Below are 18,736 nucleotides of genomic sequence, written 5' to 3'. Positions count from 1 at the left end.
TATCTAATAAACATATCCAACAGGAAATGTGACTCACTGGAGTTCAGGTGTCCATCAGAGTCTGTACCAGAAACAGGGAGCACCAATAGGGGTGGTAAGTACCAAGTGACGTCTGTTGTGGTCAATATATAGTGTGTCTAAGTGTCAACAACCAAGCCAATGTCACGGTACTACATACTCTTACCTGTACGTGGGTGAGTATATGAAGGACCTTTCTGCACATTCCCACACTGAGCACATGCTAGACAAGGAAATGTCCCACAGATAGCTGCCCCTTTAAACCGTGACTCTGTAGGTTTTCCAGAGCCCAAATCTGACCTGACCAGGGCATCCCTTATCTACATGTTCTGTATTACCCTTCAGAGAAATAATGCCTCTTGAATTTTTAGAATCTACACCATTTTTGTTTCAAGCTTGGGGGACCCCCAGTTTCTGATATACTTACTGGTTTAAATCTCCCTCAGACGAGACAGGTCAATAAGCCGCAAGATCAGTTGTGGCTTCCTATTGGATGTCCATTGAAATCCACAAAACCAGGAAGTAATACCGGAAACTTTATTAGTATCTTGGAAACCAGGGGGGGTCACTTAAGTTGAAAATGGGGTTCAGCTCTGGAGGAGCCCCTGTTTCCAACCCTGTATAAGAAAAATGGAGAATAGGTAGGGTGGATTGTTCATTTAATCAACACTTCTAGAAATGGGCCAAACATCTAGGGACCCATTTCCTTCACATCCTCGGCAGAAGAGCAAATCTTGTACCTTGTTCCTCAAAGTCTCCCAAACAGGGGTTGCTTTCCCACCTCGAGAGCGGCTACATTCAAATTACTTGGCGGTCAAATGGTTATGCGGGTTTTCTATCTAACCCGACTAGGATTGTGAATAGTTCAGTGGTGGAAGTAAAAATCGAGCACATATCAAATCTGTACCAATTCCAGTTCTAGTTTTTATAACCACACATCACATCTGCATCTATTGTGGGCGAGTTATGACTCCATTCAACCACCTATTTTATATTGATCCACGCTCTTTTCTGCCCTTTCCGGTGCTCGCTATACTTCCATAAACTGGTATTAATTTCAGTTTGACTTGCCATAATCAGTAGGCTTCTGTTCACATTTATTGGAGTCTCATTTGTCTTTGTTGCCGCTCAGGTTTACTTTACATTATTTTGTTACTCTCCCTCCCATGTAATGGTCTTTTACAATGAGGTCCTACTTATGACACTTGGGTATAAAAATAACCCCTAAACCATGTAGGTTGCCTAAACCTGTATTTGCCATGTCACTGGCCAGTAGTAGCCCCAATATTTATAGTTTTAGTTGTCTTCAATAAGTAACCGTCTACAAAAGACAAGTCGTGACCCCAAATGTAGTCAAAGTATTAAAATGAATACAACCTCATTTCCAAATCAAGTAAGATTAAATCAATAAATGCTGGTAAGCGGTATCTGTTTATATAGTGTACATTTATTGATATAATTCTTGTGGCCGTGATTACATTTAAACAATCCTCAATAAAAGGGCAGGAAATAATTAAATGTACAATGGTCTCCATGGTAAGGTAGCAGCTGTTTCTCAGCTGCCATGATCAAAAACGCAACAACCTGTCAGCATGAAGCTCCGTTTTCCAACTAAGAGTTTTTGTTTTTCCTCCATTTCCCATATCATATTTAACATTTGATGTGCCGGGGGAATGTATACTTAATGCACGCCCTGAGATGTGAGGCAGTTCTTAAATGCATTCTCAGAATTGTACACTCCGTTTGACAGTCAATGCTTTTGTTTTAAAGGGAAACCATATTTTTTCCTCTTCCCTGTGGTGAAATTACTTTCAAGTCAGTGCAAGTCTCTGGCCTTTCAATAAAAGTCTTTGCCAATTAGTACTCAACAACTTCTATCCATTTTTTTCTTTGCTTTAAGATGAGTAGCAGCCTAATAAGGCTGTGATAAAAGGGCAAAAGGCACCAAGAGCCAAAAGGGGATTAATGAGCTCCTCCATTTATTTGTCTTCCTAACAGCTGAACTGTTACAACTATTGACACTCATCAAAAGGTCCGGCTCTGAACCCTGTCCAGGCTCTGCAGGCTCCAATGGACATCTTCAAATCCAGAGAATGGTAGGGCAAGAGCTTCCCCTGTGTGATGCCAAAACCAACAAAGGACCGTGGATCAGGTAATGAAACTTCAGCTTTTTCCCCTTTGAGATTTATTTACTGGCAGCTGACAAGGGGCAAATTCAGATCGAATAGTGCAGTCAAAGCCTTGTCAAACCTTTAGAGGCACCCTCGTCTTGAAGCACCTACATGACTGGCATTTCACTCAAAAGCCCTCGGCACTGGTCCTTAACAGCTTATGACATCACAAAGGACACTCCAGACAGATGCCTACATGGCATCCTGCAGCATTTTAAAAGAGAATTAGTGGTTTTAATTATGGTCGTAGTATGAAAGGGAACCATGCAAGCTCCACAGGAGACCTTTGATCGGGCCTTTTTGCTAGTACAATGCCACGGAACTGTGACTATTCCTAGTAAGGGGCCTTTTCTTGCTGAATGACTCACCAGTGATCTTTGAATGCAGACAAGCTTCTAGCCCTCCCTCTTCATTAGTGAGCATTTCTATACAGGGCCTATACAGTGCTTGGAGTCTAGGAGCTATACAATTGGGGGGAAAGAATCCCTACAGATTCTGTCCTCTACTTAGGAAGTGCTGAAGGACTCGGAGTGACTTTATTCATTAAAACAGGTTGCTATTAATTAACTGTCATAATAAAATAAAGAACTATTATTTGCATTTCTCTTGTACGTTCCCTTTAGTCGTACGTATAAAAGATGCCTGGAAAAAAAAATGATTGTAAGAGAGCCTCAGAAGTCTCCTTTTACATTAAGGCAGCAGGAGCAGACTAATTATTGGAACTAGATCAACAAAAGAACAAATACGAATAAAAGCATAAATATGAACGTAATTAAGAAAAAGAAAAAACAAAAAAAAATGGTTTACTTGGCAACAAGTTCATGCAACGGAGATGAACAAACACTAACCCCCGACTTTTCTTGTTTGTTAACGAGTGTGTACCATCTCGGTACCAACAATAATCATTGCACTCTGATTACCAGAATTTGCTATCTTGTTTTTTTCCTAATGTTGATAGGAATCTAAGTTTGCCCAGCATCTTTATCAATAGCTCAGCACAGCTGTTTAACCCATTTAACTCTGTACGTTTTCATTCTTCTGAATTTCAACATCTTCAAAGATCCATGAAAACACTTCTCCTAAAAATGTAATTTTATACAAGATCAGTGATTTTGGCATACAGTATGGAGAGAGAGAGAGGAGAGAGAGAGAGGAGAGAGGAGAGAGAGTTTCAGGGAACATTGACAAAAGTAAAAATAATTGTATCCGTACATGGTCAAACATTATTTTTTTTATATAGTAAACCAAAGTATAAAGCAGGGCGCTCAACTCCGGTCCTCAAGACCCCCCAACAGGTGAGGTTTTAAGGATACCCCAGCTTCAGCACAGGTGGCTCAATCAGTGGCTCAGCTGAAGACTCAGCCACCTGTGCTAAAACAGGGATATACTGAAAACCTCCCCTGTTGGGGGGTCTTGAGCACCTCTGTTATAGTCTGCACATTTCCACCAGGCAATGTAGACATTGCAGTAAACTACTGTATATAACAGTGAACTTAATCTGCTGTAACTGGTGTGACATAATTCCCTGACAAATGAAACCATCATAGCGTTTGAGGAATTGACCTTTTCAGTGCAGTGAAATCTCATCACAGAACAATGTCAATGCAATACTGTTATGTGTGTTCCCCTTGCAGGCTTTTTTTCATCTTTCTCAGTCTGAGCAGTTCCTCTCGCAGGTGGGTCACTGCTTGCAGTATTGCATCTCTCTGGTTGTCCTCATTTGCGTTTGCTGCGTACATGGTAAAGTGTTTGATAGTTTCAGTAAGAAGCACTTCATGGTCAATGCCTGTTCTTTGTAGGTGTAACATTCTTTCACAGGCAATGGCATAGTTTTTGTGCCAGTTCACTGGGTGATTCTCTTGAGCGTTTATAACATCTTTGTACAACTGAAAGAGGGGGATAATGATACATAACATATCAGGGAAAAGGTATAACAAAACTTGATGCAGAATCAATAGGGGTTCAAGTGCAGTTTGCAAGGCGACATGTTTGTGCTAAAGTCTCATGTATAGTAATGTGTAAACTTTTTGCTAAAGTTCACGAAGCAGGTGAAATTTTCCCTTTTTTCGCAGAAAATGTCAAAAGTTAGAGTGGGTAAAAAAGGGACTAAATCTCAGAAAGGTCTGCCATCCTGCCTTTCCCCATTATCGCTTAGCACACAGTGCTTCCACTGCAGCCAGGGATTCTGGGTAATGACATGCAAATGAGCACAGTGTGTCACTCTTTACTTCTTATCCCTTTAAACATGGATGAAAATCTAAAAAGCCGCAAAAGACATTAGCTAAGTTCCATGACCCTAAATTCAGGTCACATGCCCATTTATATACTGACATTTTTGCTTGACGACTTGAAAATTGGCGAAATTTCAAGCAATAGGAACATTTGCAAAAAATGTACGAAATTTAAGGTGAGAAAAAAAATATATATATTTATATTTCCCGAAGCACTTTGGACGACATAAGCACTTCTCTAATCATGATATAAACTTTGTAACTCTTCGTAAGACCGATATCATGATCATGCCTGAACACCTTCACAGGCGCAGTGCAATGTGCATTATTACCCCCATTGTCATCGTTGTTTATTTCACACCTTAAACATTTTAAATGCAACATCAAAGCAAAGTATCTGGACCCCCATTTTTATCTCTGTGGCAAAAATCAATGAGCATCTCTATAAAAACCTGAGTCAATATACATTTGTTAACTACTAAACTACAATATATAATACAAATACTCAAAATATGAAACATCTAAAAGGGAATTTGTGAGCATATCTGAGATGCAGGAAAGCGGCAACGATGAATTATGTTTCTATAATTAGAGTTAAAGCTGCAGACCAAGCAATATCCTATGTGTTTAAAATAAAAAAATCAGTTCTGAGAAAATACTTGTAGCATTTTTTTAAACCACTCTGAATTACATTTTTTATGTATTATAATGTAACAAGCATTGTTCATTTCTATAGCAACCATTTACAAAGTCACAGACACTGAGTCAATACTCCTCAGCAGTCATTTAGTGAACCCCAAGCCGAATTTTCGCCGATCGATCACAGGAGAATAGATCGATCAGCAACTTAGCTAATTACTTATCATTGTGTGGATTGTATTGATGAATATATTAAAGGGGAGAAAAAATAAACAAATAAAACGGCAGCTTGGACTGCTGCTTTAAGTTCACTACTGCTTGTATAGGATATAAGAAATAAAAACACAATATAAACATACAGGAAACTATACAAGAAAAAGAAGGTGATTAAAGTGACTGAAGGAAAAATGACAAATGAATTAAAAAAAAATTAAAAAATGGATTTTAGGTTGTCCATATACAGCTCAACCCCTTATAACGCGATCCGTTACAACGCGAATCCACTTATAACGCGATGCAAGCGTGGCTCCCAATTTTCGTTTTCATGAATACTTTACAACACGATTATTGGCATCTTAAATACTTTATTGTACAACTAGCTGAGAGACCCGGCGTTGCCCGGGATGTAAATGCGTAATAGGTAGTATTATTTATAAATTGTGGAACAATAGGTGACTGTTTGTTGTAAAGGTTGGATAATAATATTGAAAAGAAAGATGGAAGAAAATGTAATACGATGTTGTATAAAAATGGTTTATTGTAACCACACCACAGTACAATGTATATTTTGGTGCCATAAGTGATGTAAAAATCTGAGTCGTGTGTCCTGCTAGGGTGTGAGGCGGCGGGTGGCGCGTGGGTTGTGAGTGCTGTCTGTGAGTGGGGGTCCTGCTAGGGTGTGAGGCGGCGGGTGGCGCGTGGGTTGTGAGTGCTGTCTGTGAGTGGGGGTCCTGCAAGGGTGTGAGGCGGCGGCTGGCGCGTGGGTTGTGAGTGCTGTCTGTGAGTGGGGGTCCTGCTAGGGTGTGAGGCGGTGGGTCAGTGATGTCAGGGGGTAGGGGCGGGAGGCAGCAGGTGTGTGTGGCGGCAGGTATGTGTCGAGTGTAGCGGGTGTCTGTTGAGTGCGTGCAGCGGCTGTGAGGCGGTGGGTGAAAGGCAGAGGCGGCCGGAGTAAGGGCGGGTGAAAGGCGGGGGTGGGGAGGCGGTAAGGCGGGCATGAAGGCGAAGGGCGGCGGGAAGGGGAGGAGGGGGGCAAGGGGTGGAGGAGGGGGGCAAGGGGTGGAGGAGGGGGGAAGGGTTAGAGGAGGGGGGGAAGGGTTAGAGGAGGGGGGGGAAGGGTTAGAGGAGGGGGGGGAAGGGTTAGAGGAGGGGGGGGAAGGGTTAGAGGAGGGGGGGGAAGGGTTAGAGGAGGGGGGGGGAAGGGAGGGGGGGAAGGGTTAGAGGAGGGGGGGAAGGGTTAGAGGAGGGGGTGGAAGTGTGGGAGGGGAAAGGGTAAAAAGAGGTGGAGGGGGGGGGGAAGAGGAGCGGAGGGGGGGGTGGAAAGGGGAGCGGAGGGGGGGTGAAGGGGAGCGGAGGGGGGGTAGGGGAGCGGGGGGGGGAAAGGGGGGGAGGGGAGAAGTGGTGGGAAGGGGGAGGAGGGGGGAGGTGGTGGAAAGGGGGAGAAGGGGGGAGGTGGTGGGAAGGGGGAGAAGGGGGGAGGTGGTGGGAAGGGGGGAGGTGGTGGGAAGGAGGAGGAGGGGGAAGGTGGTGGGAAGGGGGAGGAGGGGGAAGGTGGTGGGAAGGGGGGGAGGTGGTGGGAAGGGGGAGGGTGGAGGTGGTGGGAAGGGGGGGAGGTGGTGGGAAGGGGGGGGAGGTGGTGGGAAGGGGGGGGAGGTGGTGGGAAGGGGGGGGAGGTGGTTGGAAGGGGGGGAGGTGGTGGAAAGGGGGGGGGGAAGGGGTGGGAAGGGGGAGGAGGTGGGAAGGCGGGGGGTGGGAGGCGGAGGGAAGGCGGGGGGTGGGAGGCGGTGGGAAGGGGGGGTGGAGGGGAGGTGAAGGTGGGGGGTGGAGGGGAGGTGAAGGTGGGGGGTTGGAGGGGAGGTGAAGGGGGGGGAGTGGAAGGGAGGTGAAGGGGGGGGTGGAAGGGAGGTGAAGGGGGGGGGTGGAAGGGAGGTGAAGGGGGGGGGGGTGGAAGGGAGGTGAAGGGGGGGGGGTGGAGGGGAGGTGAAGGGGAGGTGGTGAAGGGGGGGGGGGGTGGAGGGGAGGTGAAGGGGGGGTGGAGGGGGGGAGGTAAATGGGGAGGTGAGGGGGGGGAGGTAAATGGGGAGGTGAAGGGGGGTGGAAGGGAGAAGTGGAGTGAGGGGAGGTGAAAGGGGGTGAGGGGAGGTGATGGGGGGTGAGGGGTGGTGAAGGCCGCTCACTCACCCGTCCGGCAGGTCCCACGTGGATCTAAAGGCGGGAGGCAGCGTGTTGTGGCCGCTCTCCCGCTGTGTCCCGGGCGCTCGCTCGCTCCCCCGCTGACTGTAGCGGCGCCGGGGGGGGGGGGGGTATCGGGGAGACACTGACACTGGAGGGGAGGTGGAGGGGAGGTGAAGGGGGGGTGGAGGGGAGGTGAAGGCCGCTCACTCACCCATCCGGCAGGTCTCACGTGGATCTGAGGCGGGAGGCAGCGTGTTGTGGCCGCTCCCCCGCTGTGTCCCGGGCGCCACCATCTTGGGCACTCGGCGCCGCGAGGCAGCCTGCCTGGCCACTGGCTGTTCCCCCGCCCGGGTAGCGCCGGGGAGGGGGGGGGCATGTATATGTGTGGGGGGGGAGAGGTGGGAGATATAGAGGGGGGGTCTCGCACGGCCGCTGACACTGGGTGGGGGGGGGGGGGGGGCGCTGAAGGGGTAATAATAGTGTGTGTGTCCCGCTGAATGTAGCTGCGCCGGGGGAGGGGGGGGTCGGGGTGAAAGCGCGGGAGACACGGGGAGAGGAGGAGGTGCGCGCGGGTGCTGCTAACTGTGAGCCCCGCTAATGTATGTAACAGTGTGTGTGTGTGTGTGTGTGTGTGTGTGTGTGTGTGTGTGTGTGTGTGTGTGTCACTGTGTGTGTGTGTGTCACTGTGTGTGTGTGTGTCACTGTGTGTGTGTGTGTGTGTCACTGTGTGTGTGTGTGTGTCACTGTGTGTGTGTGTGTCACTGTGTGTGTGTCTGTCTGTCTGTGTGTGTGTGTGTGTCTGTCTGTGTGTGTGTGTGTCTGTCTGTGTGTGTGTGTGTGTCCCTGTGTGTGTGTGTGTGTCCCTGTGTGTGTGTGTGTGTGTGTCTGTGTGTCCTTTGGCCCGTCACTCCGCCTCAGGCCAATGAGAGGTGTGCGGGGGCGGGCCAAGGGACCAATCAGATTTCCCCTAGGGACACCGGACATCCAGGCAGGCAGGCAGGCAGGCAGGCAGGCAAACATACAGTGCTTTCACTAATATAGTATAAGATACATACAATGGTACATTATTTCTAACGCGATCCGCTTATAGCGCGATGTGATTCTTTGGACCCCAAGCACAGCGTTATAAGGGGGTTGAGCTGTATTTTGCATCAGCGTGACACTATTCTCTACATAAACCAAAAGAAACTGAAAACATTTTACCTTATACGAAAAAAGATACAGTTGAGTTCTCACAGCTGGAGACACATCAGCAGTTTCTGCCAATGTAAAGATGAAGAAAGCGGTCTTTATTCTAAAATAAATCAAGCATGACAATGGTGAAATACCTGTACCAATTTTTCTTCAGCGTACCAAATTGTAAGAAATTCTAACAGGAGCCTCCTATGTTTAGGTGTGTATATTATGTCATAAGCAGTCAGCTATGATAGGTATGTACATTACAGAGGGTGCAAACTATCTACCCACTTGGAGATATTGTTGCTAGAATGAGTGCGCAAGAGGACTCTAAGGTTTCAGAAATAATTCAACTTTGTCCTGTAGCAATAAGCCAGGTGTGGCCAACTCGGGTCCTCAAAACCCCCTCCCCCCAGGACATCAGGATGTCCCAGCTTCAGCACAGGTGGCTCAATCAGTGGCTCAGTCAAAGACCGAGTCACTGATTAAGCCACCTGTGCTGAAGCAGGGATATCCTACAAACTTGACCTGTTGGTGGCCCTTGAGGACTGGAGTTGGCTACCCTGCAATAAGCAATATGATGATTGAAATCCAAAATGGGTGCACCTGACTGCAGGACCACAGTTTGAGAGCACAATAATCTCTCTTTATCAGTTAAGGACAGGTGTGTGCAGCGCGTACAGAGGCCCCGCGCTCTTCCCCATAGCATTTAAATTAAATGCCATGGGAGCGCGCAAGGCCTCTGTTTCCTTACCTTGTCTCCGGTGGCGGAGACTTCTGGCGACGCTTCGCCATGGCAACGCAGCATCAAATGACGCTGCGGGTCGCATGACGTCGCTCTGCCATGGCAATGCGGGGACACAACGTCAGAACGCCAGAGACTAGGTAAGGGGGGGGGGAGAGCAGGCAAGTGGACGCAGGCAAAAAAGTTTGCGCACCCCTGAGTTAAGAGACCGCAGGAAACAAGAGTTGGGAGACTGATAACGAAGTACATGAGGATCTGCTGAAGTGGATTTTTCTTTCCGACAACACCTGCTGAGAAAATGGCTCGGTTTGGGTGCTCAGTGAGACTGTGAGCATAGAGAGGGAAGCTGTATGGACAGATGGAAAGGCAATCTAGCTGAACGAAGAACAGGTGCGAGTTCTGTGAGGATCGGGAGAGGTGAGCACTGGGAGATTTGTAAGACGCAGCAAGACTGTGTGGAGAGCACTACTGAGAACAACAAAAGGAATCGGGGGTCAAGAAGACCACAGAGATATTGTGAGGGAATACTGAGAAGTAAAGGAAGCCGAGAAAACAGAGCGTGCGCAGGAACACAAGCATGAACTAGGGAATAGAAATACTTACATGGAAACCTTTTGAATACAACCACGTAATTCTGACATGCAGACTGTAGCTTGCAAGTAGCAACCCACACTAAACGCGCCTGCAGCAGGAGCAGCACGGTCACAAAGCCATGCTGGAATTATTTTTTAAAAAGCGGTTAACTACGGCTATAATAAATATACATACCTGTAGGTTGTGCTCCATGATAAAATACCAGTGCAGGACACTTTACAGATCTGGATTACAATTGTATTCCAGCCTTTAAAGAGACAATCCAAGCCCCCCCCCCCCCCTCCTCATTTAAAAAAAAAAAATATATATACAAGATTGAAGTAAGGGGGCTTTAGCGCTGAACCCCATTCACTTCAGCTCCGCGGATCCCCTGCTACCAGCGATGCTTACCTTCGTAGTGGATGACAGTAGCCACTCCAGGGCTCACATTATGGCCGATTATCAAAGCTCCCGTGCCCTGCGGGCCAATAGGAAGCCGTGAGGTCATCAGGTTCGGCTTCCTATTGGCCCATGTGACAGGGGCTTTAAAGTGCAGAGAAACCAGCGCACCCTACGGAGGTCAGCATCTCTGGAAGCAGGGGGTCCCCCGAGCTGCCATTAATGGGGTTCCCCTGCATTTAAAAAACGGCTTTGATTGCTCCTTTACGTCCACAATTTTCATCAAAACTACCCTGATAATGAAGATAGTTTAAATCTGAACCACAAATATAGATAGATAGGATATACACACGTTTTCTAATACATCTATTTCTTAAATAATCTTCATCAGAAACAAAACGAACAGTGCTGATGTATCTACAGAATGAAAGGCCACATACCTTGCTTCCCACATCTCTTCATTTGCTATTGCTTCCCATGATGAAGGATCAAATCTGTGAAAAAAATTTCATTTTATTTAGTCACACAATATGCATTAAGATTAGATGAACCAAAAACCAAAGTTGGAGTGAAAACATCAAGATAAAACACTGAAACCTTATGCTTCGTGCTCACCCAACCTCAGTGAAATACTCAGATTTCCTTTACTATTGATTTTGCAATATGATTGCCATTCAAACCTCAGATTTTAATGATCGCACCCTTCAAGAGTTGGCCGCACTATCCCTTTTGATGTATGCGACCCAGGTGAAAGCCCGATGAAAGATCAGATTTACGGGAAAGGCTGAAGCGCTGCACACAACGTTACATGCAGTATATACCTTCCGTATTCTTCTGTCCAGTTATACAGGTTTCCTGTGAGCCTAATCCATTCGTCTGCATTGAAAACTGTATTTTTAGGAACCAGTTTCTCACAAGATCCCCACGGCCATGGTATATGGCTTTTTTTCCAGGTTGGATCTCCTTCGTGCAATCCTATGCAGACAAATATTTCCTTACTGTGGAAATCAAATAATATAGTATTACACATTAACGCAGCAACACTGCGTTCCCCCTTTCTTTGCTTTTCTTATTTGTCTATGTAAGGCATGTGACTATGTATAATTCTACATTCTCACCTAAACTGGCAATCGTATGGTGCGCCTGTTACACATCTGTAGAAGTTCTGATTGTGTGGCTTACATAATGGTCGCCTTTCAGTTTCAATCAATCTTTCAAATCTGTGTAACTCAGCAGCTACAATGTATCCCTGTATTACTAAGGTAACATTGACTATTGTTACAGGTTACAGTTTAAACTGCTGAAAACATTAACATTAAATTATCACAAACGGGAATGTGTCACAAAGATCTTGCACTGCTGGGGAGGTGGGCTAAAGCCTGCTATAGAAATCAAAGGATGCTCAGTATATTAAAAATGGCATTAAGAGTTGAATAAAAAATAAATTAAAAAGGCCACTATTATCTAATATAGGTTGGTAAGGGAATAAACCCTAAAAGGGTGCTTCAAATCGGTGTCGGTTGAGGACCGTTATCACAGTCTTCAAGGAATCAGTGCTTTATTATATTTCATGAGCAGTGTGAAAGGTTCCCCCATTTGAATTCACCAGTTCATAAAGACAGATGTATGGTGTATACTACTCAGGCACATTTGGGGTTAACCGCTAATGGGGAACGCGTCAGAGAATTGTTCTGTCTTTTTAATCAGGGCTTATATGCTGCATTAAAGTTTTTCTGTTGCACGCTGCCGCCAGCCTGGTATTTTTTACTGCAGTGCTCCAACCCCCCTCCCTCCTCTTCACTATTATCTAATACTACAGAACTAATATGTAAAAAAAAAGGGGGGAGGGGGGGTGAGGGATGGACTGGGCGCTTCCCAAGTGATTAGTAATACACAAATACACCTTACACCAAAAAAGCGAATAAGTGAATAAAAGTGTATATAGCAGCTCAACTTCCTCTGGTGGGACAGTTCCAAGCCCCAGGATATGGAGTTTTCTTTGCTTGGAGGGGAGGAGGAGCGCAGGAAGATACCGTGGTATATATGAAAAAAATAAAATATATATAGTGCAGACTGTAATCACTGCAGTGATTACAGTCTGCGCTATATATATATTTTATTTCTTTCACATATACCACGGTATCTTCCTGCGCTCCTCCTCCCCTCCAAGCAAAGAAAACTACAGAACTAATGTCTTACAAAATAAATAAAAAACTATACAGTAAGATTTCACACGTTTCTCCGCTTTAATACGGTACACAACTTTATGCTATATGCTCTACAAAGAACTCTGTCCAAACAAAATACCAGCAAGGTAATGTTTAAGTAGAAACGGCTCATATCGCCAAAACCAGTTTATCCAGCGGAGACAGAAAAAGGCTTACTCCAATTTTGTGACCATTTGAATCCACTACTTCATAAGATATAGATATAATAAATGCAAATTTATTTTTGTTGTTTGAGCACCTTTCTTATGAAAGGAGACACATTACAAGCTAAACAGAACTTTTATTCTTACAGCAACATAACAATAGCTATTTACGTGTTCATAATTATTTCTGTGCCCTGATAGCTCTGAAGAATTGTTACGTTTGAAATGTTTTGTTAATTAGATGAATGGGAATTGTTAATAGGTTCACGCTATTCATACAAAAGATCCTAATGTGATAACTTTGCTCTTATTATACTTGAAATTCTATAAAGCACGTTTGAAATGAACAAATTACAAACAAACAATCATTGAATGCAGAAAAATGACACGTTTTTCACATCAAGAGCGCACACAATGCTTACTGTTCATTTACTTTGATAAAACGATGAAGGTTAAAGGTGACTGTTCCATCAGGAAGTTCTGTTTCTACTGGATTCCAGCGGTTCCCAGGAAAATATACATTTGGTATTTTCTTTGCAACTTTTGGTAAATACCAATCATATGTCATCATCTGCACAGCAAACAACGGTAAAATGTCAAACAATGACAAATATACTGATTTTAAGGATGTACAGTAAAAAACGAAGTTTAGCAAGAGGCCAAGCAACGAAGCTTCAGAGAATAGAATCACGGATGATATGAAAAAGTTCCTCTCTGCAAGTGTGGTGGATGCATGGAAGAATCACCTGGTGAAGATTGAAGGAGACAGATATTGCAAGTATTACAGGAAAACCCTAGAGGTTATGGAAGGGTATCAAATCAAAGATTAATTTATCGTAACCCTTATTAACATCTCTATGCTCATAACCTACTCACTCCCGCCTGAAACCTTAGTCCGCGTTAACGCCCAGTGATCTGAATAGCAGTTTACCCCGGATCAAGCTCCAATTCACCTTTCTAAAGCTTAGTAAATCCCCCCCTTAGGACCTCTCGGAGGCTGCACCACACTTGTCGAATTTGCTTTCTCTAAACATCATACTCTCTAACACCCTTCAGAAATGTAAATGTGGCATGAAAGCGTAATTCTTGACGGAAGTGTCGGCACCATCGTCTAGCCATGGGGTGGGCAACCTATTTTTCAATGTAGCCACAGGTGTGGCGAATCAGAAGTGGAAATAGCCACACCATGAAAAAATTGGAGGTACAGTATTATGTTGCGCATGCGAAAATTTTAAACACACACTGTTTGAACAAGTTTATAAATTCTCAGACTGCAACCCCCCTCATCCTGACCCCCCCTCATCCTCCTCTCACCACCACTACCCTCATCTCATTTAACCCCCCTCATCATCATCTCCACCAGAACCCTTCATCTCCCTCTTCCTGCACCCTTCATCTCCCCCAGTCCCTTTCAGCAGTCACCATCATCATCAAGCCACCCCCCCCCCCCATGCCTACTTGATCGCGGCAGTGGCGGCAGAAGAAGCGGCGGCGATGGAGAAGCGGCGGGCCTAGCCAGGAGGAGGGGGAAGGCGCGTCATCGTCTGCTGCTGGAGCGGGCTTGGAGGGGAGGGAGCGCGTCACACCACTGGAGCGTGCTCCTTCCCTACCAAGGAAGGGAAGGGGGGGGGGGTTGAGAGGGCCGTCGCGGGCCGCACAGGGAGTCCCGGTGGCCCTGTATGTTGTAGTTCCTTCATTCGCCAGTTTCACTGCCAATTCACCCCAAGTGGCGAATGGCGAAAGGGTTGCCCACCCTGGCTCGAGCTTCTGTAAACCCCGCGCCCCCCGCAGTCAGTTTTGCGCCCCCCCCCCCCAAGTTTGCGCACCGCTGCTCTAGCCTCTGTTCTGCCTCCACCATAACACCCACTGCCTTTTACAAATGTTGAAGCGGTCTAGCACTATTTTGGTTATTGGTTTGATCTTTTCAAATCCTTTTTCAAAATCCGTTTTGCACTAGAATAAGTAAAGATTAACAGCGTGTCTGTAGATTCACTCCTATTGAGGACTTGCGTGACATTCGCTTACCTCTTGATCCACGAGAGCAAGGTCAGGTCTCAGTCCTTCACAGTAATGAAGGTAACGTAATGAATTGCCTGGCAAGTCCCCTCTCAGCAAGACGATTGCATTAGTCGGCATTGAGAACAGAAGATTCCTTGCAAATTTATCAACCACATAATTGTTGCTTTGATCAGAAATGCTAAAAACAAAGCACCAAAGACGACATCACTGTTTTTGCTTAAGAAAAATACTTTGCTATGTGCTTTTCATAAGGTAATAACAGTTAGCTAAATTGTCCAAGTATTATCCCACTTCAAATTATTGTTACATTGAATAAATATATTAGCAATTTAGACTATTGTATGTTTGGGAGACTAACAGGTTTAAATAAGCAATTCAAGTATCTTAAATAAAACAAATTAAATATATACTTTTTTTTGTTTTAATATATGCAGCCTTTGATTACCTTTATTTATCTAAGCTGCCGATCGATTGGTTCTCCCGTGATCGATCAGCAAGATCCTGTTTCCCAGGGTTCACTACATGGCTAAAGACAAAAAACAAGCGCAAAACGCAAATCGTGAAGTATATCAAAATCAGTTTTAGTGTTAAAAAAGGGTAAGTATTCTGCGTACATCAAAATAATAAAACATAAGCGTTTCGTGTATCAATACACAAGTTACCACACAGCTGGCATCATAGTTGACGATAGGAGTTTCCCCAGGTAACTGGATCTCAGCACTCTCCAGATGTCATCTGATTTCGTGCCTGTGGTTCGTCACCAGTGTCCCGGTCGGCTCCCGATCACGTGTTGCAGGAACTCTGTTGGCGCCTCCGTGGTAATGGTAAAGAAGTATCTTACTTCAAAAGACACACTACGTGTGTATAGAGACACAGTTTCTGAGTCCACTCAAACAAAGTATCAGTATTCGAGGATACAATTGCGTGTTTCAGGCGTCTGTGCCTGAGAGTCCATCAGCGGACGCGTTTCGTAGCTAGATGCTACTTCTTCAGATCCCTGAAGTAGCATCTAGCTACGAAACGCGTAGGATTATTACTTTTATTGGTACCTTTTATGCCTATTACTATTATTCCCTAACAGTTTTGTTGCTTAGTAATCAGCACAAACCCCATTTTTTCGTGTATCACCGCTATACCGCTCGGGTGTCCCCTGTTGGAGGTACGCCCCTCGTATGACGTCACACGTATGCGCGTAGCAGAACGTCCCTGTCAGCAGACGGACTCTCAGGCACAGACGCCTGAAACACGCAATTGTATCCTGGAATACTGATACTTTGTTTGAGTGGACTCAGAAACTGTGTCTCTATACACACGTAGTGTGTCTTTTGAAGTAAGATACTTCTTTACCATTACCACAGAGGCGCCAACAGAGTTCCTGCAACACGTGATCGGAAGCCGACCAGGACACTGGTGACGAACCACAGCCACGAAATAAGATGTCATCTGGAGAGTGCTGAGATCCAGTTACCTGGGGAAACTCCTTCTATCGTCAACTATGATGCCAGCTGTGTGGTAACTTGTGTATTGATACACGAAACGCTTATGTTCTATTATTTTGATGTACGCAGAATACTTACCCTTTTTTAACACTAAAACTGATTTTGATATGTTTTTTGTCTTTTGTCTCTAGTTCTTGGGAGTGCTGAGCCACTCTGTCACTGTAGCAGCATACGCAACACACCAACGGTTATGTATGGTTTTAAATAATTTTTTGTCACTTCCACAGTAGGGTTGTGCTTGAAACCATTGTTTGAGTAATTTATAAAGGAGGGTTCACACCAAGTAGTGGTATTATTTTTGATATTGATCTTTTAACACAATTGGGTTGTTTTTGGGTTGCGCACTTTATTTTATTATTTACTGTTCACTATATGGCTGCCTTTCAGTTTTAAACACATGTTTTAGTTAGTGTAACTCAGCAGCTACAATGTATTCTTATATTTCTAAGTTAACATTATCTATTGTTACAGTTTGCAGCTCAAACTGCAGGGAATATTGGCAACAAATTATCACAAACAGGAAGTTGTTGCAAAAATCTTGCACTGCTGGGGAGGTGTGCTAAAGCCTGCTATAGAAATCAAAGGATGCCCAGTGTATTAAAAGCTGCAGACCAAGCAATATCTTATATGTGTGTTTTTTTTTTTTTTTTTTATAAAATCAGTACTATAAGAAAATACTTGTAACATTAAAAAAAAATCAACTCTAAATTACACTTTTTATGTGTTATAATGTAACAAGCATTTTTTGTTTCTATAGCAACCATATACAAAGTCCCATCCCCTTCTTCCTCTGAAACAGACTATCACACCCTTTTTGAGCCCTGCCCCCTCTCTAGCAGTGCACCAAGTGTATCTAGTATCTGCCTGGTAACATGATCTTCCCCATATTTTTTTGCAATCTTTGGTCTTCTGCTGCACTGCCAGCCATTTAATGAACCCTCCCAGCTGAATCTTCACCGATTTCAACTTAGCCAATTACTTATTGTGTGGATTGTATTGATGCACATATTAAATGGAGTTTATTTCATCGTGCGTCTCTTTGCGTCAATATATCAAGGTCTTTGCCCCAGTGTGTGTGTTAAGTGTGTCAGCTTGCGGTTGGGGGATTGTCAACAGGGGAAGTTAGGGAGGAGTTAGGGAGGAGTTAGATGACCCACGGATTACAATAACATGCATCAGGTTCTTAGTCTCTGTGTAGAAAGTTTTATTTTGCATTTGCATCAGAAAGCTCTGCCAAGTCTGAGGTGGGGTAAACTTTTCTGGCTAACAATTTGCATCCCACGGAGGTCTCTCTTACATTGGACGTTAAGGCAATTAAAACAAAATCAAGCAATGCGTTAAAAGAAATGTAGTTCTGCGCTTTGTCAAATACCATACAGGGGGAGATGTATCGACACAAACAGATAAGAACCGGCTTGGGAAAGGGGTGCAATGCAAATGCATAAGGAGCAAGTATTTTTTTTGTTTTCTTTTACATAGAGTCAAATCAAGTATACATTATATCGTATATAAAATTATTTGTTACCTGTAGTTAACACTAACTTGGTTAACAATGACCACAGCAGTAAAAATCCATTCTATATACTGGGCCAAGTGATCGTTCTCCAAATGTCTTTTAAGATTGCGGGTGAATGAGGCCAGACCGAGGCCTGCCAAAACCGCAACCACCGCATTGCTCTGCATCCAAAATCTCTCCACCTACAACACAAATAACTTGGCACATTCATCCCACTGCTGTGGTGCAAAAGGATATATTGTTTTAGTTGAAGCTCCCGGCCACAGGAATCTTATTTCCAATAAACAACCTTCTCTCGCTCACCTCTCCATTCTGTTGGCTTGTTGTTAAAGTTCACGTAGCTTACAAGGTTCTCATTCGCTTCCAAATGCGGACCCTTTTCTCGGATCTCACTTTTTATAATCTGCCCATGTAAACCCACCAGTTATTTACACTTTGGGCCTGATTAAATATGGCCTTGAATGGCAGTTTTCAGGGGATTGAGGTACTAGATGAAGCCCCGTTCCTCGACCTTAAACCCCAAATCAAACATAGTAGCTCTTACGAATGTATAGGCATTTACAACATGTTTAGGTGGGTCACGGACAATTTATATTAATTAGATTAATATTTATTAATTTACTGGTAATTGAAATTGCATTATCGTTCCTTAAAGGGATTGAAGCAGGGGGTCTCCAGAGCTGAAATCAGTTAATTTCAGCTCCGGGGACTCCCTGCTTCCATAAATACTCACCTCCGAAGGGGGTGCAGGTATCTCCTGTGAATTCTGCAATTTAAAGCTCCCGCGTCACATGGGCCAAAAGGAAGCTACACCGGGTGACATCACGGATTCCTATTGGCTCACAGGCTGTGGGACCGTTCAAAAGCGGCCATAATGTGAACCCTGGAGTGGCTACCGGCACCTACTATGGAGGTATGTATTTCCCTGGAAGCAGGGGGTCCAATGGTTCAGCTCCCGAGACCCCCTGCTTCAATCTGCATTCAAAAT

General features: G+C 44.8%; 1 protein-coding gene across 4 annotated transcripts in view; it reads right to left on the bottom strand.

Annotated features, from left to right (window-relative positions):
* Nucleotides 1–1,447: 1,447 nt before the first annotated feature.
* Nucleotides 1,448–18,736, bottom strand: part of TMEM260 (transmembrane protein 260) — a 55,604-nt gene continuing 38,315 nt past the window's right edge. For all 4 annotated transcript variants that reach the window (XM_075614760.1, XM_075614761.1, XM_075614762.1 and 1 more), the window contains 7 exons: nucleotides 17,758–17,930; nucleotides 14,740–14,911; nucleotides 13,137–13,285; nucleotides 11,165–11,341; nucleotides 10,784–10,837; nucleotides 8,654–8,744; nucleotides 1,448–4,075 (listed from right to left, as the gene is read on the bottom strand). In XM_075614760.1, coding sequence (XP_075470875.1) covers nucleotides 3,803–4,075; nucleotides 8,654–8,744; nucleotides 10,784–10,837; nucleotides 11,165–11,341; nucleotides 13,137–13,285; nucleotides 14,740–14,911; nucleotides 17,758–17,930 — 1,089 coding nt within the window. In that variant the 3' untranslated portion in view covers nucleotides 1,448–3,802. The remainder of the gene's footprint in view (nucleotides 4,076–8,653; nucleotides 8,745–10,783; nucleotides 10,838–11,164; nucleotides 11,342–13,136; nucleotides 13,286–14,739; nucleotides 14,912–17,757; nucleotides 17,931–18,736) is intronic.

This window comes from Ascaphus truei, chromosome 9 (genome assembly GCF_040206685.1).
Source record: "Ascaphus truei isolate aAscTru1 chromosome 9, aAscTru1.hap1, whole genome shotgun sequence".
NCBI lineage: Eukaryota > Metazoa > Chordata > Amphibia > Anura > Ascaphidae > Ascaphus > Ascaphus truei.
The sequence above is the reverse complement of the archived record's forward strand: the minus strand, read 5'-3'. Positions and strand labels throughout refer to the sequence as shown.